General features: G+C 39.8%; 3 protein-coding genes across 6 annotated transcripts in view; all 3 read left to right on the top strand.

Annotated features, from left to right (window-relative positions):
• The window catches only part of slc23a2 (solute carrier family 23 member 2), a 36200-nt gene extending 31037 nt beyond the window's left edge, over positions 1-5163 (top strand). For all 3 annotated transcript variants that reach the window (XM_041042005.1, XM_041042004.1, XM_041042007.1), the window contains one exon: positions 312-5163. In XM_041042005.1, coding sequence (XP_040897939.1) covers positions 312-589 — 278 coding nt within the window. In that variant the 3' untranslated portion in view covers positions 590-5163. The remainder of the gene's footprint in view (positions 1-311) is intronic.
• An 894-nt stretch (positions 5164-6057) lies between these two features.
• On the top strand, positions 6058-17459 carry rassf2b (Ras association domain family member 2b). Of its 2 annotated transcripts, none has more exons than XM_041042850.1 (11): positions 6058-6195; positions 9166-9211; positions 10580-10653; positions 11848-11923; positions 12184-12335; positions 13287-13402; positions 13904-14046; positions 14413-14566; positions 14736-14857; positions 15066-15163; positions 15348-17459. In XM_041042850.1, exons 3-11 carry the CDS (start codon positions 10601-10603, stop codon positions 15415-15417), a joined length of 984 nt encoding a protein of 327 aa, XP_040898784.1. In that variant the 5' UTR covers positions 6058-6195; positions 9166-9211; positions 10580-10600; the 3' UTR covers positions 15418-17459. The 2 variants fall into 2 exon arrangements, with proteins under 2 accessions (XP_040898784.1, XP_040898785.1); XM_041042851.1 differs by lacking the exon at positions 6058-6195 and adding an exon at positions 6227-6257.
• On the top strand, positions 17329-20911 carry sprn2 (shadow of prion protein 2). The gene is made up of 2 exons (XM_041042853.1): positions 17329-17459; positions 19610-20911. Exon 2 carries the CDS (start codon positions 19622-19624, stop codon positions 20153-20155), a length of 534 nt encoding a protein of 177 aa, XP_040898787.1. The 5' UTR covers positions 17329-17459; positions 19610-19621; the 3' UTR covers positions 20156-20911.
• Positions 20912-21583: the final 672 nt, after the last annotated feature.

Raw genomic sequence — 21583 nt, 5'->3', positions numbered from 1 at the left:
TATCATCTCAAGAGAGAGGTGGAAGATGTGGCTGGGAGAAGGAAGCCTGGGCTTAACCTGCTACTGTGACCTGGACCGGGATAAGCACCAGAGGCTCAATGGGCAATCAAATGGATAAATTATACTTCAGGGTGGATTTACTCTTTAAGCATCTATAATTCTGTTTTTCTTTATGTCTTCAGACAGATCAGAAGATTGTAGCCACAAAGGCAATATCACATTTCTCTTCATGGTCCTGCTTGTTTGTTTGAACATTTAATTGTTGGTCTTTAGGAACTCATGATTAATCTCGCCTCCCTGTTTCTCGTCAGGTTCCCCTGAAGAACGAGGCATTAGGAAGCTGAAGCGTGGCTCTGGTCTCAGTGCGGCAGAACTGGAAGGGATGAGATCTTATGATCTGCCTTTCGGAATGGACTTCATCCGCAGATACCCCATCTTCAAGTACTTCCCCATCAGCCCCACGTTCACAGGTTATCAGTGGGGGAGGCTACCAGAGGCCTGCAGGAGCAGAATGGGGCACAGAGATGCGGTGAAGGGAGGAGGAATGGGAGGGGAGGGAGGCACAGCACCAGGGGAGAGTCGGGTATAGCCAACGTGCTCACATATGGCTGAATTTGGGGAGCAAGGGATGGTACACTAAGATAAAAGGATGTGAGAGTGAACGATAGGAGCGGTGCAGGATTTGGGATAGTGTGGAATAAATGTGATGCACCAACCCCCACGCCCACCCCACCCCCCACCCCCTGTCTTTGTGTTTTCTTAAGCTGGTATGAGTCTGTTGCCACTTCCCACTATGCTATTTTAAGCATGCTATAGCAAGTCACAGCATGCTTTAAAAAGATGTCACCACATAGTTGGTGTGTGTGTGTGTGTGCGTGTGTGTGCACGAGTGTACAGTACGCAGCAAGAGATGACGGCACTTTAATCCAGAGGGAGAGACAGATGGATGTCAAACAATCAAAGCTGAATGTTTGATGATTCACTGACTCATAATCACTTCTAACTCCTACAGCCCATGTCATTTAATGAAACGTATTCTACCGAAAGCACGGTAGCTTTGATTATGTCAATTGAGGATTATGCAAAATTTCTGTTACGAACCCTTTGCCTCTAGACTCATTATGCAACTGCATTAGAGATACACACATGCACACACACACACACACCAGAGCACGTCGGGGTCATGCAGACTGAAAGAAGGTGCCCTTAGAAATGCAGAGTGATTGTGAAATATATTTTTGCACTGCCTCCTGAATTCAAATTTAGAATGTCGCTCCAAAGTTCGATCCCCCATTTCTTTGGTAAAACTCCTCAGAGACCCATTTAGCAGCACATCACACCCGCTCATCTCTTGCTTGAGGAACCTCACATCTCTCAATGTTTTTTTTTTTTTTTTTTTTTTTTTTTTTAAATAGTAGAGTGCTGATATTCACAAGATCTCCCTTGTGAGAGGGGAAAAAATGACTAACTTACTGGTTTACATTTCTTTATTGTGTCAGTATTATGCATCATTTACTAACAAGACCAAAACTGCAGTTTACCTGAACACACCTGCTTTTCATTTGACTGTCGAATGGGACTTGATTAGTTTTACTTCATTATGAAACAAAATTTATTTTGGTTTCATAATGTTTTTTAAATTTTTATTTAATAACCTTAATTTGCGTATTTCACGTCTCCTCTAATGCACTTGGGCACTTACATAATGAAACAAGCTTTTAATAATGCCTATACTGCTCTAATGACAGCAGTGAATTTACAAAACCTATACTAATGGCACACAGTAAGACAGATGTGGCCTTGTCAGAGAGACTTTGAAATGTTGTGTACGTAAATACTAGACTAAAAATTAAAATGACACCAGGAGAAATAAATCCTCTCTGTGGATGTTCTCTCGCAGTTTTTAAGGGGGCACTTGTGCTCTGTTTTTAGCAGTAATGTGTGTTAATGTAGGATTTACTGAAACTGCACCATAAATAATACACCCCTGCCACTATCCAAACCCACATGGCATTTCCATCATTGTGCTCAGTTAGCTCTTGCACAACTGAACAAAGAAGTATGGTAAGAAGGGTGGTGATTTTGTTTGGATATAGAGTATTTAAATGTAATGTAACAGGACTTTGGAGAGTTGAAATGTCTTTGTTTTGTTCTCTGGACAGACTCACAGTGCTAGTGTCATTAACAATTATCACTTATCTAATAGTGTTGATGACTTTCCCTCACATTCCTCCTCTTCCTATCATTAATCACCCGTTCTCCCACTCATATTTCACTTCAGTTAGTTAACTGCTGATGTTTGTCGCTGTTCATGTTTGCTGTTGCTCAGGCTGTGGCAGCACATTTTGGCTGAGCGATATAGTTTCAGAGTATCTGCAGCCTGTACCCTACTGACTCAGGTGTGAAGAGCGAGACTATAATTTGACCACGCTGTATACCTCTGCTGATCCAATAGAAAAAAAAATAGCAGCTTGAAAAGATACCATAAAAGAATACTGGTAAATGCATAAGTAAAAAGTAGCACAAGGAGAAACATAACAGCTAAAAGACAACAGATTATTTAACTCAACCAAAATGCTAAAAGCGCTCAATGTTCTCTTTCTTCTCTTTGTTCTGTTACCATATACCAAAACTTTTCCTCAGCATTGGCAGTCACTGTTGAGTAATTTTAAAATATTATTTCGAAATCTCGTCCCAAATTTTCTCGCCTTTTATCTCTTTTTCTAAAGCTATTTATTTATTTATAAGAAGAAAGTTGATGTTTAATGATTGCTTAAGCAGGTTTATTTGTCTCTTGCACAATGTTGAGAGTATATTTATTATTTCACTTGTTCATGCCCTGTAAAGACTGGTGTGATGCTGATTGCCCTCAACCTCAGCTACAGTTGGTGCTTTGAGAAACTCACATGGGACAGCAGCTTTTGATAAAGTTAGTTTCTAATGTAAGAAGTAAGATGCCTCTATTCCATTCCATTTATATCATATTGTTTGATATATAAAGAGAAAAAAACACTTTTAAATGTTGAATTTGATAGTCTGTCAGATTTTTAGCCAGGGCCTTTTTACTACAAATACTGTTTGCACATGTAATGGTGCCAATAAGACCAGGGTCAGAGTGAGTAATACTCACTGACCTGAAACCCTAAAATGTCACTAGCGTGTTCTCCCGATTTATAGTCAAGAACAATTTCTTTTTGCTTGACCTGAAAACTAAATCGCTTTGTGCAGAGACAAAGGCCCAAAAATGCCTCAGTCTCTGATAGCATGGCTAGCTGCAGCCCCATTTACAGCTACATCTCTCAGTACATTGCCCTTGTGATTCGGTCACATAGCATTCCCAATGCAAACATTGGCAGATTTTTTTTTTTTTTTTTTTTTTTTTTAAACCAAGGTGAAATTTCAATATTTACACAAACAGTCATACTCTGCTCTACTCCTCTACTCGGCTAAATGTACTTTTAGCTTGCCTACAGTAATATACTGGCAGTGACCAGAATAGGAATTTCATATAGCTCTATCGCCACTGTAAATGTTTTTGTCATTTACTTGGATGTCACCATAAATGGGGCTTCTGCAGTATTGATCCTGTATGATCCCAGAATCTGAGTGGTCACAGTTTTTGGCACATCAAGAGAGCCATCAAAACTTTGTGACTCTGTCTAAATACTATGGGGGCACCATTTTCAGCTACAACTATCAGAAATTCCTAATTAGGTCACAGAAGCGGATGGGAATTTGGCACAACGTAGGTATCACCAAATATTATATGTTTTTGGGTAGACTTTTGACATGGTACTCAAGCTAGTGACCGCTGATGTGTGCAGAAACTGTAAATCTAAAACTTCACCATCCTTGGCTAAATGTTGACTGTGCTCAGGACTGGCAGCTGGATAGCTGTAGACAAGAGGTGTATTGAGGTGGTTGGGAACATTAGCTGTGTTTCATTGGTACACCAGCTGATGTGCTTTTGGCTTCCTGGCCCACATTGTGTAACCTTGCTCCAAGAGCAGGGATGGTCAAGTAGAGGTCAGGGAGCGGTTGCCGCCCACTGTGCCTTCTCTCTTAGAGGAGTGAATGGAGGATGGTTTGACAGTTTTTGTCACCTCTGTCGTAAATTCTTTTGTTTATGGCATGCACACATGATAACCACATGGACAGTGTGTGACCTTCTTTTCTATGTCATATCATGTTCATGCAACCAGCACTTGCTTCTCTCCTTCCTCTCTCCTCTCTCCACACACACACACAGACACACACACCGTTTAACTCCCCTCGGTCCTGCAGTGAAAATACATTGGTGTCCTCTCATGTTTAGTGTACCTGGTTTCCTCCCCGGGAATTCTTACTGTTGTTTCTGGATGCAGACACCGACTGGCCACCTTTGTTAAGAGCATGTTGGTCATTGGCAGCTGAGCCTTATCACTTCACAGCCAGAACATTGGATGATTTTGTGCCTAAATGCAACTTCCTCTTGATTTTAACTTTTACCCTGCAGTTTTTACCTTACCTCCTTTACACACGCACATGTTTCGCACATTACAGCCGTTACAGAAATAGCCCAGTTACAGTGAAAACACCTTGGATTTCACATGCCCAGACACTACTCCTTGATGGTTTTCTGGCTTGAATCAGTTTAACCAACATCAGCTCTTAAGAAGGTGGCCATAAGGTGTGTAACACAAATACATCAATTCCTTTCAGTTATTTTGAAGGGGGTGCTACCTGAAGAATATACTATTGTGTATCAAGTGTTTTATCTTTTACAATGTTTTTGTTATTTTATACATCATTTTTATGTTTTTGCAAGCAAATATTTGTAAGAAATCATAACTTTTAATCTTAAATCATGCTGGAAAGCGCACCATTTTATTGTACTTTTTATTTAAAAAGTAAATACATTTTGATCCTATTTTGAATCTGTGGTTTGGTGAAATCCTTTTTTTTTTTTTTTTTTTTTTTTTTTTGTTTGTTTGTTTGTTAGGACCTTTTCATATTGTATTTTTTTACTCTAACATTGCTCTCTGTCCATGTCAACACGTTACCAGTATAAATCAAAGATCAAGCTGAGAAACTTTAAATAGATGTAAAAACACACACACAAAAAAAAAAAAAATGTATATTATAAGAGAAATTGTGTAAACTGATTGTAGCATCAAAATGTTTTATTCTTTGTTCCTAAAACTATTTAATAATATGTTACAGAATTAATGCAGTCTTTTGTCTTTATTGGTCAACTCCCACCCCACCCAAGGTGAGTCAAGGAAAACAGTATTTGAAATACCTGTTTAAGCCTCTCAGCTGCATGGAGGTGAAGCAAGTTTATCTGGCCATGCTTGCAGTTATGGTAGGTCACTGCATTTTGAGTAAACACAAACATCCCAAAGGCTACACTTCATTTTTCTATTTTGGGATTCTTTTATTAAATTGTTACAAATTCGGATGGATATTTATGTCCATTTACATCCTACGTCTTTTCTCTTATTTACAACACAATTTCAAAAGTTTTCAAAGTTTTTCTTAAAAACTCAAATATAACAATCAAGTACTTCATGCGTGGTGACGAACACTTTCTCCAGTTCCCTTATAAGTGGCCAGCTGTGTAGGCCTTTCCTGGAAATATCCTAGAATTTCAGTTAAAACTGGACTGTAAATCAAAGCGTTTCCACCCCCAGTGTTCTCTTGGCGGTGGAACTGAGCTGCCATACATCCATGATACCCCAAATTGAGAAGCGCAAATTTGCTAAGTTGTAAATGGGTCGACTGACTTTGACATGGGACGTTTAGAAATCAATTTTACCTCTACTCACATTTCGTACTTCCAGTACTTTTCATTTAACAATATCGATTGAATGATTTTTCACCGGCTCTCCCATTGTTTTCATGTTTTCATTCAGCGCGAACAAAGGGGCGTCGGGGTCGCTCTCTGATTGGCTCCCGGCCGGGGCCCCCAACGCTACCGTGCCGCGAGCTCATGCGCGAGCTCCGCCACAACAGATGGACCTCTCGCGCTCTCCTCCTCCTCCTCCTCCTCCTTCCAGCTCGTGAGTGGATGCACGCGCCCAAGTGATTGTTTCCAGCGGCTGGAAAGGGAGCGAGTTCACCGAGGAGTTTGCCGTTAACGGACAGTAACGGGAACAAGGGGAAAGACGGAGGAGGTGGAAGAGGAGGACCGGAGAGCCTGCGTCCCCGGGTTTGGTGAGCCGAGAAAGCAGCTCCAAAAGTCGGCAGGAATCAGGCAGAAACGTCGGTGCAGCTAAGTAGGCTGATCATGGTGATGTCTGTGGGTTGATGTGGCGATGTGGACTGGGTGTAGTTTGATAGCGTGACTGTTTGTACAAAAGAGAGACTCAAAAATGTTTTGACAGCATGAAATGCAAAATCGCCGACAAACGCAGACTGCAAATCTGGAAAATGAAGCATATGTGGTGTGTTTAGTTCACATGCAATGATAACAAGCATGCTCCATACCACTTTGTGATGGAGCCTAAATCTTGAACAGAAAATGACAGATATCCGTATCTTATCACATTTGGTCTCAGTCGGGGAGTGTGCATTGCTGTGTTTTAGTAAAACAGGGTTACATAACAAGCAATAGATAGTTAAGATTCCTCTCAGCAGCACACATAAGGCTGGCAAGACAGAGGACAGACCCTCTGCCAAAAAGTGAATACCTAATGTTTTAGCCTGTAGTGTTCACTCAAATATCAGTTTATTTGATACCTTTAGCTGAAAGTAATTTAGTTTAATATAACAACTGTGCAATAAATCCAATGTTTATGAAGGTTATGATGTTCAGTTTTTGTCGAAACTGTTTTAGAGATGCGTAGATTCAACTTTAGAGTCATTTTGCAGAGATGTTTGTAGTATTTAATCTATAAATGCGGTAGACGGTATTAAAAACGATACAGTTCAACAGCACCACAAGCTGCACCCATCAAAATGATCATAAAGTTGAATCAATACCATTAAATCATAACAAGTATTACAAGCTTCAAAAATTTGTTTTAGGTACACAGACCTAATGATCTTGAAATTTGAGTGAGCTTTAAACCTTTATTAAAAGATCAGTCAACTAGGGATTATTTTGATGGTTATTTTTTTGTTTTATGAAATGTCAGGTAGCAAAAAATGCCTATCCCAAGTTCCTACAGCCCTTTATGACGTCTTAAAATGTCTTGTTTTTTTCTGACCAAACAGTCAAGACTAGAGATTTTTTACCCTCATAGAAGTTGGAAGCATTTTTAACCATTTTTGCTTGAAAAATAACTTGAGTGATTAATTGATTATCAGAATAGTTTTGAACAAATATACAGATGGGGGGAAAGAATAGCTTCAGCTTGATCCACACAATCTGGAAGCCATATTTAGATTTAAATCGAGCCTGGCGACATGTTTGACAACCCCAGTATGCCTAACAAGGAGCAGGAGAGACAAACACACATTCACTATTTTTGGCTCAGTGTTGTGGGTTAGTTGCTGGAGCTCAGATGTTTGTGGTGTTGCTATGACAATGGTGACAATAGTGAGGCAAAGCAGTGGTAACATGAAGGCTGGAGACAGGGGTGGTGGTGGGTTTTGGAAGCCGACAGGAGGAGGAGGAGAGGAGGTTTGGAGCTATTCATCATTCGTATGGGCCAAAGAAGTTGACAGAGGAGGTTCAGATGCAAGAGGGCAGAAAACAAGCATGCATGTGTGTCAATGAAGGGGGGCGAGGTGGGGGTCAGGAAGTTGTGGTCATGAGTTTTAATAGTATGGTGGATTCACAAAGGAGTGTGAGGGAGGTGGAGGAGAAAGCAGAATGGGAAAAACAGACAGACAGCAGAGAGGGAAAGAATTTCCTAATCACAAAAATTGGACAGCTACTAATAAACTGAGTTACTGTGGTGCGAAACAGCTGAGCAAATGAAGGAGAATGAGACATGAAGATACAGAGAAAGAGGTAAAGACAGGGGCTGAGGACTGACTGACCCTCTAATGAGACACTGGGGAATTCAGGGAGTCAATGAAGTCTACATTTGGACTGTTGTCCAGTACAGAGAAGAGCTCTGCGATCTGAAACGGGACTGGGTCAGCTGCGGGTCAGTCTGGCTGCATTTGTTTGCTGCTCTTGGCTTCAAAACAAAAAAGTAGAGACAGCTTTCTGGAGTCTAAATCTCAGGTTCTCAAATGGGGAAATTAGCTTATTTCCATTTACGTTATGGTAAATTGAGTAATTTTTGTTTTTGGAGTGTTGATTGGAATTTTGTGATGGTAACCCAATAAAAGGGAGCACATTTATTACGACAGTGAATGACACTTGCAGCAGCAGCTTTAAAGGTTAAATGTCTGATTTGATCTTTATTTCAGGGGCCTTAGGTAGCATCAGGGAAGGATCAGTTTTCATTATCTGATGACGACTTTGCTGACTTAAAGTTCATGTTGACTTGCCAGACTAATACAACATTGTCTTGGTTTGACAGCCGGTGACATGTCTGTTTCACAGCACTGGCAACACCTGTTAATGAGTCTACGGGCATGGCTGCCCTTGACCACGATCGCAGTATTAAAGACTAATGATTTCCATTGTGTAGGTCAATGGTGGCTTTTGAGCGCTTGACAGACCTAATATCGGTGCTGAAATATTGATAGAGCTCGGCAGGGGGCTGGGCTGATTGGCGTTTAATATTTAATTTGTTCACAATAACGGAACACAGGTTATTTATCAGCACTGTGTGTTTAAAGCTGCTACATTATTCTGCTTGTCAGATTTTGAATATCTTTGTTGACACTAAACTGTTAGGCACGTGTCTGATGTGAGTGTGATAATGGGGTTAGGCAGTTTATGTGTGGGTCTTATCAGATTCTCTACCCGTGTTTCTGTACATACAATGTTTGGGCGTGCATGATAATGCATCCGTGCTGCTTGAATTGAGGAAGTTTTAGGCTGTGTAAGGGCTAGTGTCAGTTTCCTGTGTGACTGACTGAGCAAAGGAGGAAGTGATTTAACGGAAGGGGAGAGCTTCCTTTAAACTCCCCCACTCTTCTCCGTCTGTGCGCTGTCACACTCAGAAGGGAAGACCCCGTGGGCCGTTTGAAATCGACATCTGTCTGACAAAACTGCTAATACCTTAGGATACGTACTGAGACTACCTGTCTAATCTTTACACCCTCTCTCCACATCTGCAGCTCCCTCTTTCTGGTGTCGCAACAAGATCACACAGTCTTCACTACGGTAAGATCACTTGTAGTCTTGTAACAGCAACAACAATATTGAAAATTAACCTTTTTAAGCCCATTTAACACATATCACATGTACTTTATGTTCTTGTGTCTTGTAAATGTGCATATTTCGTCAACCATTGGCTGAACCGCAGATGGTCGACGAGTGACATTGAGAACGTAGCTGAAAACTGCTGTGGAGCCACTGTAAATAGCTACGTTCAATGGAAAGCAGTTAAAGAAAAACATTTAGTAATATAGTACATAAAGTACAACATAAAGTCCAGGCTTATGGGAATGTTATTAGTTGGATTTTGACCTGACGATCGAGCTGGATGAAAGAACAGATGATCACCAAACCTATTACAATTTATGAAGGAAACATGGATATCTGTACCAAATTTCATGGCATTTCTACAGCTGAAACAGTAAGTTGATTAATCCACTGGTTGATTGATATGAAATTAATTGGTAGCTGTTTCAGTAATCACTCAGTGATTATTGTGCTTTCATTCTGAAAGCAAGGAAAACAAAGAGTGATAGAAAACAACATTAATCTCAGTAACCCAGGGAGTAAAATGTCCAGATTCATGTTGCAAGAGTTTTAGATGAATCCTCTGGGATGAGTTATGAAATGTCTTCAATTCTTCACCTATATTTTAAATCGAGAGACCGCACGTATGTACAGAAGCAAATATGACAGATAAATGTATATAATGCGTGCTGCCGGTAGTATGCTCAGATATAAATGTTTAAGAAGCTGAAATTATTTGGTGCAGCAGGTGGCCCATGCATCCTGCACCTGTTCATCTCCTTTTGGAAGCTTAATGTCTCCTCTGTAGATACACAAAGACAAACACACACACACACACACATACACACACAGAGCTGTTCACCAAATGGGGGAAGCAAACTCTACAGGGTGATGGCAGCATGCCATTTAAAACAGCTGCATATGTGTGTACGTGTGTGTGCTCTGGAGTGTTTATGTGTACAAGAGAGAGAAAGACATTAGGACAGAATTAAAAGGGTGACAGGAAAAGGAAAATATATTGTAGGCAAGAGGAGGAAGAGAGCGGTGTGTGGACAGCAGCTGTCTCAATCCGTCACACGACAAATCTTTTGATTGTGTAGAGAGACATAGTGGTGGTTTAACTATCAGTTGGTTTGTATCTTGAAGGAAATAGTTGACAGGAAAGTAGATATGATCTGCTGTTATTGTTTGCTGCCTGGAGTTTTACCTCCTCCTCTTCCTGCAGTCACTTTCCTCATCGCGACGCTGCTCTCTTAGTGTCTGTGCTCGCTGCTGGTCATGAGGAGTCATGAGACTGGATCAGATGGATCAACATTATTGACTCTCTGTTGCTTCTTTGTGCCTCAGCTCCTCTCATGCTTCCTGAAAATGGATGATACACAGGACGGGGTTCAGATTGGAGAGAACAAGTTCATCAGCAAGTAAGGATTAAATGCCACACTGTTTTTCACATGAACACATGTTCACATACACATATACAACATGGCTATATATGCTCATGTGGCATGTGTGTGTCTATGGCATGAAAAAGGGACGTTAAAGCGCCACACTGGTAGTTTTACAGGTTTGAGCTTGTAATTTGTTCACAAACTTGTGCATGCTTCACTTCACTGAGAACTATTTTCCACGCATAGAAATATTTATGGATTTATTCATTTATTGATTGATTTAAGTGCAGAGTGTATAGGTCTTTGCAGGATCCCCACAAAGCCTGGAATTAAAGCATTTTTTCCTACTACTGTTGGCTGAACAAATAGACAGGCTGTTCCTTGTATCTAAAATGAAATCAGAGCTTCTGAGCGTCAGTGTGAGAAACAGCCACGGAGCGTGAAACAGCTGCAGGTCCATCATCAGCATCTGCTCATGTTCCTGGGGATGTCAGACACAGAGAGCTCATTAAGGGCACAAGACATGCAATTTCAAACAGTAATTACCAGCAGTTCACACTAACAGGTTTGAAACACTATCACAAGGTTTTCTGTCTTATTGTATGTTATGTAAGTATTGTTCAGTATTATTTAAATTATCATTTAAAGATGCTTGTAATACAAAATGCTTGAAATACTGTTAGTTTACTGTAATGTTTTGATTAGATTTACTCACAGAAATTGACCTCCAGCAGAAGAAGATATGTACTGTACATCAGTATCAGAGAATTTCTTTTTCTCTGATACTATTTACAGCTTATGATGTTAGCACTATCGCCTGGCCCTACATAAATATACTAGCATATTTTGAATGCAGTAGTCACCTTGAGCTATGTGGAAGCCCAGTCGGTGATGTTTAGAGTTTCCTACAAGCACTTTAACATTTCAGTGTCTGCTTAATTGCCACGTAATGATCGTGTAACTGACAAAAAAAATTAATGAAGTGAATATTTTTACTGTAACCTTTATTTGATCAGGCAAGACCTCAAGACCTTTTTTCAAACTGTACTGAAAATAATTAAAAATGCTGCCTGAACAGCAGGACATCCGTTTAACTACACCTCATATGCTTTGGAAAATGGTCAGCAGTAATGTGAAGTATATACGGCTTGTAGTTTGTGGGCCAAAATCAGCAGCAAGCTCCTTTAAGCAGCATTTCCTCCTGTGATTCAACATCTCTGTCTCCAGGGCAACAGTACTCTCCCATCTTAAGACATACAACCTCTACTATGAAGGACAAAATCTACAGCTCAGACACAGAGAAGTGAGTATTTACAACTCAGTGCGTGTGTGTGTGTGTGTTTACTCCTATTTTATCCTTCTGAAAAGAAGCACCTGAATGCCTCCACACTTCACCACTGTTTGTTTGTCTCCCTGTTGCCCTTTTCACTTTATCCCTCTGTCATTTGCAATTTAATATACCCTTCCCGTTATGTGCTCCAGGCCAAATGGGTAATAACTGTCCACTGTGTGTACTTACTCGTGTGTGTGTGCATTGATCACTCCTCTCCTCTCTCCTAACAGGAAGAGGGGGAGCTGGTCGTAGAGGGCTTGCTGAATATCTTCTGGGGCCTGCGGCGACCAATCAGACTTCAGATGCAGGATGACCACGAGCGAATCCGACCTCCCCCCTCCTCTACGTCCTGGCACTCCGGTTGTAATCTGGACAGTCAAGGGTAAGAAGTCCAGACAGATCCAGTTACACTTCACTGACCGGAAATGGTGATACACAGAGGGTCAGCAAGGGCAGATATAGATTATGTCTAGTTTGTCTGATGAGAAATGACCTGGTATTTAATGTGTCTTAAATGAGTGTCATCAAGTTTTGTTAATGTGTGTTAACTTTTTCTTGAATTGATCTTTCATTTCTGATTTTTTTTTTTTACCCTAAAACAGACACAATAACTGTTATGTAGCAGCTCGATAAGCACAAATAACACAACAGTGAACATTAGATCGTACACAACAGTAGATCGTACAACCCTTCACCCTCTCACCCACCGGCAAGTAAATAAAAATGATGTTAAGTTTGAATTAATTAAATCACCTCCATAACCACAGCTGTAAAAGTGACTTTTATTAGGTAAGATGGTAGTTAGTAGCATTTACCAGCAAAAAAAAGGTTTGTCTGTCTGGATTTGATAATACAATGTTTAAGTCAGTCCATATAATCACAAAATTACTTATAATAATACAGGAAATACTCCCACAAGTCATGGCAGCATATCTCAAACACGTGTAGACTGCATCAACGAAAAGGAACAGCTGTCACAAGGTGAAACTAACCAGCAGGGATATGTCGTACACACACTGTGTGGTGCACAAGTGCTGCTACTTGGCAGGAAATGAGACTCACCCCTCTATCAGTGTTTTCTGTGGTGATGTTGTTTAAGATAAAATCCATGCTCTTACACTGTTGATATTACTTACTGTATTGTTCTGCACTGTAGCTCCCCTCACTTTTGTTTTTATGTTCAGTCAGTGTCATTAAATGTAATAACAGTTTATATCTAAAAAATGTTTTCAGTTGTGTCTTTTGCAGTTCTGCCAGCTTGCAGCTCTTGTTCTTTGGCACTGTGTCTCTTCGTCTCTGAATCCTGTACTCTCTCTTGTTTTCCTTTTTAAAGTTCCCCCAACAGCACAGATGGTCAACAGAACACCCAGCAGAGCCCGCCCACAGTGGAAGTTACGCCACCTGACATCCAACCAGAGGACAACGGTTTGATGGAAGAGCAGACACAAGGTGAGTGGCTTTACTGAAAGTATAAACATGGTAATATACTGTATATTACTTGGCTGCATCATACATCAATCTCAAGTATGCGTAGAAGAAACCACTGAACTTCTAATTAGGCCCGTTTACTTGTGTTATCCTATCAGTTACCAAGACAAAAAAGAAGCACTAGATTAGGTTCACTGAGATCAAGTTAACTTAGCCCTAAAAACACCGTGGGTAAAATCTCTAATTGACTTTCAGCTGCTTTATATAAGCACATCATCACTGTTTGGTGGAAACCTCATCTCCAACGTGGCAACTTCTTGTGAAAAAGGAATGAAAACCTTATATTAACATATCCACCATCTGAGCATGACACCTATTTTCAAGACTGCAAGCACAAATATGGCATTCTGTCAGGAACAATCAGCACTGTACTTTAAGTCCTTAGTTTAAAGATAAGTCAACATTTTTAGCTGCTACTTAATAATAACCAATAATCTAAGGTAATGATTGTTGATTGAACAGAGGACAGTGAGAGCTCCTCTCAGCTCCTAAGGACAAAGAGTGATGCTGGAGTCTTGAGACGGGGACAGCGACGGTCACCAAGCGACCAGAGGAAAATTCGACGCCATCGCTTCTCCATCAACGGACACTTCTACAACCATAAGGTGATGCCAGCTCCATGTGTTTATCAGTGGACTCTTGGAAAGTCTAAAAAATGATATAGTAATGTGTAACTGTCGTAAGTGCTAAATCTATACATGTATCTATATTGGTGGTAACGGTTTACTTGAAGCATTTATTGGAGGATATAAATATTTAATAAACTGTATATAAGATACGATAAAGTAGTTTTAAGTAAAAATTAATTTTAAGTTTGTTAATTCATAAGTGTAAGTAAGTGTTACCAAAGAAAAACACAAAATAATTTGGTTTTACACGCAGTGACCCATACATGTGTATATCTGTACACAAATAAATGCTCATATAGGAATTTAAGTTCATTCATTTCAATGTTTTTTTTTCCCTCTCAGACAGCAGTGTTTACTCCTGCTTATGGCTCAGTGACTAATGTTCGGATCAACAGCTGCATGAGAACACCTCAGGTCCTACGAGTCCTCCTCAATAAGTTTAAAATTGAAAACAGCCCAGATGATTTTGCGCTTTACCTTGTCCATGCCAGTGGAGGTGAGTATAAATTTTATTTCTTGTTTATTAGGTGTAAAAACATGTTTAGGGAGAGATCAAGAACTACAACTCTGGCTTTGTGAGGCAAAGTCTACAGTAGTAATATACATGTATTATTTGTTATTTTTGCTCTGTTGATCATACCTTTGTGGATGTGTTGATGTTTCAGAGCGTGTGAAACTGAAGCGGAGTGACTACCCCCTGGTGCTGAGAGTAATGCAGGGTCCATGTGAGCAGGTCTGCAAAATTTTCCTCATGGAAGAAGATCTGGGGGAAGAAGTCACGTATGATGTAAATCACTACATTCACCGTAACTTTTCCTTTAAAGGAGGCATACAGAGATATGACTCCCAGCTATGAAGGAACATGTCTTACTTCTTCTGTGTGACAGCGTGCATCCACAAAATCATTGCCTCTGTGTCTCCAAGACGCTTTTATTTACTTTGCATTAGTCTCTTTTTTTCTACTTTGTCATGATGTTTCTCTTGTCTTCCCCCAGGTGGCGCAGTATATCAAGTTTGAAATGCCTGTCCTGCAGAGTTTCATCACCAAGCTGAAGGAAGAGGAGGACAGAGAGGTCCAGAAACTCAGGAGAAGGTACAAGAAGATGTAAATATATATATATATATATATATATATATATATATATATATATATATATATATATGTTATAAGCTGTCATACACAAATCTACATGGTGTTGTAATTATTATTAAAAGTGTCTTCAAAGACACAGGCATTTATTCTTTCTCTGTCTGCATTTGTCTGCTTTTACTTGCAGGTATAATTACCTGCGGTGTATAATTGAGAAGCAGCTCCGTTGTCTTCCAGAGGGGGCGACGTGTATGTGATCTGCTCACGGTGAGGGCTCCCTCCAGCACATCAAACTGTCAAAACCTTTCCCAGCGTATAATATGCTCCACCCAGCTGTGACCAAGAATTAGCTGACAAGAACCCAGTGTACATCTTTCAGTGATTATCCTGCTCCTCTGAATTCCAGCCTCTGCGCAAAATCTTTTTTGAAATCGTTCAATCCACTTACAGGCGAAACTCGTAACATGCCATCTTGTGTGCATGTTAAGCGTGACCATTCCAGCAATAGTCTTGAGTCATGATGACTCACGCGTCCTTGTGAAGTGTCCTGATTCAGACTCAATCACTTTATCTCTCTCTGCTTTTCTGTCACCGTGTCGCTGTCATCACATACAGTACACACAGAGAGACATCCCTGTACTCGTGAGTAATTTTATTGACTTTGCAGCAAAATACTTTGCAGAATGAGCCTAAAATGTGATGTCCTGTCCTCTGTCCACCCCCCCCAGACTGCAAGCTGATATCCAAAATCAATTTAAAGCACAAACATCATATTATATGGTCTTAGTAAAGTGCCTGTTCAAGGGTTTCCCCGAGCACAAAGACACAAGCTTTGATAAAAATGCTGAAGTTGTTGTTTACAGGAAATTCTGGGTGTTTGAACCAGTAAGCGTGCAGCTTTGGTAGAACCACATCAGACCTCTGGGTCGATGTGAAACCAACCAGACCACATGCAGAAGGTCGTGGCCTCACAACACCAAACACCATCCAGTCCTACATTGCACCAGGTGCTTTTATGTTCGAGAATTTGTTAAACTTTGTAACTGAAAAAAAATATAATTGACCTGCTTCATGGTATTGCAGCTGAGAACTTCACTGCAGGGCTTATTAAAGGCCATGTGATCAGAGGGTGGGTTTATGTTGTTACCATCAGTCTGAAGGTAACAACAGTTGCCCCATTTCTGCAGGCATACAAACTCAATTTTTAAGGCATTTTATGATTGAAGTGAAAGGACTAGTTTGTCATTTGGGGAAATACATTCATTCTTTTTCTTGCTTCCAACAGCTGAGAGGATTGATACCACTCTCATGTCTGTACAGTATATATGAGGCTACCACCAGCCAAGCTTAGTGTAGGTGTTGGACATGTTTGTTTGTTTTTTTTTCTTTTGCATCCAACAAAGAATGACACAAAAAGCACAAAACAAGCGTGAAATCCCACAAGACTGTGAATTACACTGATAATCTTTAATGGAGAATGTTTTAATTGTACGAATGATCATTTCAAAGCAGCACATCTTGCCTCCACATGTACAGCGCTTTGCATATGTCCGCTCTTATCATCAATATTTCTAACATCTATATTGAAAATCTCGCCGTACAGTACTCAGTGGACTGTCATCAAGAGTATGTGTGTGTGATTCTGAAAGCATGCATGTTATATTTTTAGTGGCTCTTAAGACTTGCCTGCTTTTGTATTGTGTCTTTTACAAAATAATGAAGAAACATCATTCTTTAAAATATTCAGAACTCATGCCACTACTTAGAAAATGTAGAGGGTTTTTTTCGTACGATGATTGTTATTTAATAAAAAAGTTATCTTGAGAAAAGACATACATATATATCTGTAATCTCCTTCTGCCTCGTTCAGGTTAGTGGGTGAAAAGTTTAGCATGTTGCATAATGATGTTTAAATCTTGTTGTATAATTTCAAATGATATAATAACAAACTGCTCAGACAGACAAGTCGAAGCTTCGGGAGAGCTTGTTAAATGTTCTAGTTTATTCACTTAGTGGGCCGTTAAATCGTTCAGACAAAATTAGAAACACACACACGGGTATTTATGTGTGATGTCTGTGGTACGGCAGCTTACTGTCCACTCAGCCAATCAGCAGGTATGAGCCAGAGTGATCCACTCCACCTGATTGAGATTGTCTGGAGGACAACAGGCTGGCCCTGAAACATACTTTCCTACAGACAATCAGAGGAGTCTGAGCTGCAAACACACCTTTTGTGGAAGAGGAACATCATCTGAACCGGTGCACTTCTTCATTTCTGTTGCAAACAGCCACTCAACAGGTGAGATTATTTATTTTAATGACAGAAGGATAATGTTGTTTATTTTCCTCAGATGTTTTTTTCAATGTATTTCCCTTTTTTTTTGGATGTAATGTTATTTAATATGTCCTCTGCTGCACAAATTAGGGCCCATTTCTAGAAAGCACAATTAATAATACCCTGGGATGCAGATCAGAGTGCCCCATATTGAATTAAATTCATAATGAAATGTTTCATGTTCTCCTTGAGTCTGTGCTATTGTAGCTGTAATCTGAGAGTCACTGGATTATGCTCAGACTGAGTGACCCAGTGTAATTATAGCTCAACTCATCTTCTAAGAGGACACAGATTAGAGCACAGTTTGACGGCAGAACAAATGATGTCATGCTGCTCACTGGGAATATACTGTAGTCAGAGGTGGAAGTATTCAAATTGTTTACTCAAGTAAAAGGTGTAATAGCACGCTATAAAAATACTCCTCCTACTGTATTTAAAGGAAAAGTACTCGTGATGCCGAAATGTCCTTGTCAGTCTTATTTTATTATTGGATCATTATGACTGATGTTTACATATGTGAGTGGTGCTTTGGTGTTGCACTTGGTTGAGGTGGAGTCAGTTTCAACAGCTTCAAATGCTGTACAATAAAAATGTAATCTGTAATAATCCATCAGAACTTTTAAAATGTAAATCCTTAATCTAAAAAGTAACCATTAACTCAGCTGTTAGATAAATGCAGTGGGGTAAAAAGTACTACATTTTCTCTGAACTGTAGAGGAGAAGAAGCCTCTCAAGTAAAATACACATACTGGACTAAATGTACTTTCCACCACTGCATATAATATTTTGTTATTATATTTTAAAAATTCACAATTAGCAATATGGAAGAAAATGTCTAATTGTCAGTTAAAAATTAATCACAACACATTTGTAATGTTTATTTTTACCAGAGTGCTTTTTAATGACGTAAATTGGCTATCAAACTAACATCACAATATTCAATGTATTATTTATTCTAGAATCGCTACTGACTACATCACATTTGATATATGTTGCTTTATAATTACATTTCATAGTAATGTATTATCAGGGTATAGTGTGTCTATAGTACATATTCAGCACATATATTGTTTAGTAAAAATTACATCCTAAAATATAAAATAAAATAGCTGGGTTTATTGGCACTTACGATTATTGAATCCATTTAATGCAGTATAACTGAAGGTTTTCCAGTCTAAGTCTAAGTTATTGTTGTTGTTTCCCCATTGGTGCTGTGATTATTGATGTCACCAGATCTGTAACCACATTGCATCTAACAGATCCTAATTAAAGGGCATTAGAGATAATGAAAGTTATCTGATCCCACGTCAGCTGCAGTGTTAAGCTGTGTTGCAGCAGTGACGCTGCTTGTGTAAAATGTGTTTGTCAGAGCTGGATTAAGAGCCGTGATCTGTACTGCTCTTAATTCATCAGAGATGTAAAAATACCGCGCAGCAGGACTAAAGCTGCAGTGAGAACATCTCATCAGTTAATGTGTTTGAGTGAGTGCCATGTGCCATGTGGAAGCACCAGTGGTGGAATAATACAATGTACATTTACTTCAGTATTTTGTGGAAGCAGTATTCTGAAGCACTTAATTTCACAGAGAAATAATTTTTACTCCAGTACTCTACACTGATTTGACAGCTGTAGTTTGTAATTACTTTAAAAACCAAGATTTTAGACACATACTTCTAAAATATGTATTTTTATTCATTAAACTAACCAAAAGTAAAGTAAATTTGTAAAAGCTAGCTCCACTTCAACCAGCTACAGCACTGCAAATGCTGCTTATGTGATACTTTAAATGTTTTAAGTAAATAATAACATAAAAATATTTACAGAGTAGCCTTCCTTTACATCTAACATTCTTATCATGATGTGACCTTGCTGTGTAATTTCTCGGTCAGTTTATTGACAGTTCATTCTTTTTATTATTATCGCTAACAGAGTATTGATGTATTACTATGACTTTTATTTAGGTAAAGGATCTGAATACTTCCTCCACCACCATCCAGAATGAGCTGATAATTTCAGTACATTCAGCTTTACAACAAAAAAGACAATAAGTCTTTCTGTTTCTCTCCAGGAACAAATTAACACCTAACGATGTTTCCTTTCTCTTATTTTCACAGAATAAAAAAATAATGTTGGGCCTGCAGAAACTCCCCCTCACAGTGGCCCTCTGCCTGCTGCTCCTTGCCACGCTGTTACCCAGCTCTGAGGCCCGGCGTGGTCGTGGAGGTGGTGGCTTTAGCCGAGGTGGAGGAGGCTACAGCCGGGGCTGGGGCGGTGGTGGCAGCCAGGCCTACAGGCCATCACCTGTCCAGAGCAGTGGTCCCAGTGCAGGGAAGGTAGCAGGGGCAGCTGCAGCAGGCGCTGTAGGAGGAGCGATGCTCGGATCTGCCTTGAGCCGCCCTGGGTATGGGTACGGGTATGGTGGAGGATTTGGGGGATACGGGGGATACGGGGGATATGGAGGATATGGAGGGGGCTATGGCTACCCACGATATGGAGGAGGTGGTGGTGGCTATGGCCCCAGGCCTGGCTATGAGCCAGAGGGCTCTGGAGATATGGAGTACTACACCGGAGCATCCAGTGGCCCTATCTACAACAGTATCATTGTTGTCATTGGCTCCCTCATGTCTCTGCTGATGGGCCACTGGGTGGCAGTCATGTAAAGCTGGAGACAGAGCTGAGATCCCAAATCCAGACGAGGAGCCAAACCCCCCGAAAATAACCCACAACCTGACAAATGTGTCAGAGTTAAATGTGACCTAAACTATGACCCCTGAAAGATGAAAAGCTGTGGCCAGTTTGTTTTCCCGTCACTTCAGTAACCCTCCATGAGGACATGAAGATGAATTTGACTCATTTAACCTAACAACATGTGAAACATCATCCTTCAGCCTGCAGATGTACAGATGTAGAAAGAAAACCTGTAAATATTTTTAGAGCCGTGAGCTAATTTGACTCAGTGAATAACTATCTGCCTTGTATCCCACACTTCTATTCCTCCTTTTAATAAGTCCAGTCTTTTTATACTTTTGAAGATTCTGGTGGTGAGGATGATAGTAATGATGGTGAGGATGTAGCATGTTTGCCGTTAAGCATATTCTCCATAAGAAATCTGTGAAAACAGAGCAGGAATAAATTAGATGTGTAATCAGTTTAAGTCTACCTCAAGAAGGACCAGAGGAGAGCAGCTATGCACGTCATATGATAATGCCATTTCTCAGTGTATTTAATCATAATTTAACAATTTTTCCCCTCTGATTCAGATGTCTAATCTGCATGTTATATTTTCAGTACATTACTGGTATATGTATACTTTACCTAACTGAAGTACATGTTTTATGCTATTTTGTAGACTTTTATGTGGAAGTGCAAAGTATGGTCCCATGTTTAAGATTGTCATACAAGTAAAAAGAACTTAGAACAAATATTTTTGTTGAATTTTATTGTCTGCATTGTTGTGAGAAGAAACCATTCAGATGTTACTTGCTCAGATAACAGTGAACAACAATCCACTGGGTGGACGTTTAGCTACCCAACATACTGTATGTTTGCATTTTCAAGTGATAAAAATGCACACATACATAATAATACAGATAAATCAGACTTTTAGGAAATCTCATAGTTTGGGGTTTTAACAGTTGATTCTTGACTAAACAGTAGAAGCCAAAAGCAATCTCAACTCAGGCTCCACTGCTTAGCTCCATATCTCACTGCCATTAATCTCTAAAAAATGTTGAAAATAAGTGTTGACACAGCCTTCGTATCGTTATTATTATTATTTTAATTATAACCTTTATTTAAACAGTGGGGGCCATTGAGCAAGCTCTCTCTTACAAGGACGCCCTGAACATATGTGTACCCAATACATATAAAACAATAAAACCACACAAAGTTACTGCATACATCAATAAATTATACAACAAACAGGACATGAACATCAACATCAACATGAGGGGCAATATAAGTTTAAAGAAAACACATTCACGCTGGTCTATGTCAGTCAAAGAGGATTTCAGTTGATTAAAAGAGATTAGAGATTTGTCTAATTTTATATAGTATTTAAAAAGTCAGCTCTTCTTGGGGCCTGATGC

The sequence above is a fragment of the Toxotes jaculatrix genome, chromosome 7, assembly GCF_017976425.1.
Source record: "Toxotes jaculatrix isolate fToxJac2 chromosome 7, fToxJac2.pri, whole genome shotgun sequence".
Taxonomy (NCBI): domain Eukaryota; kingdom Metazoa; phylum Chordata; class Actinopteri; family Toxotidae; genus Toxotes; species Toxotes jaculatrix.
The sequence above is the reverse complement of the archived record's forward strand: the minus strand, read 5'-3'. Positions and strand labels throughout refer to the sequence as shown.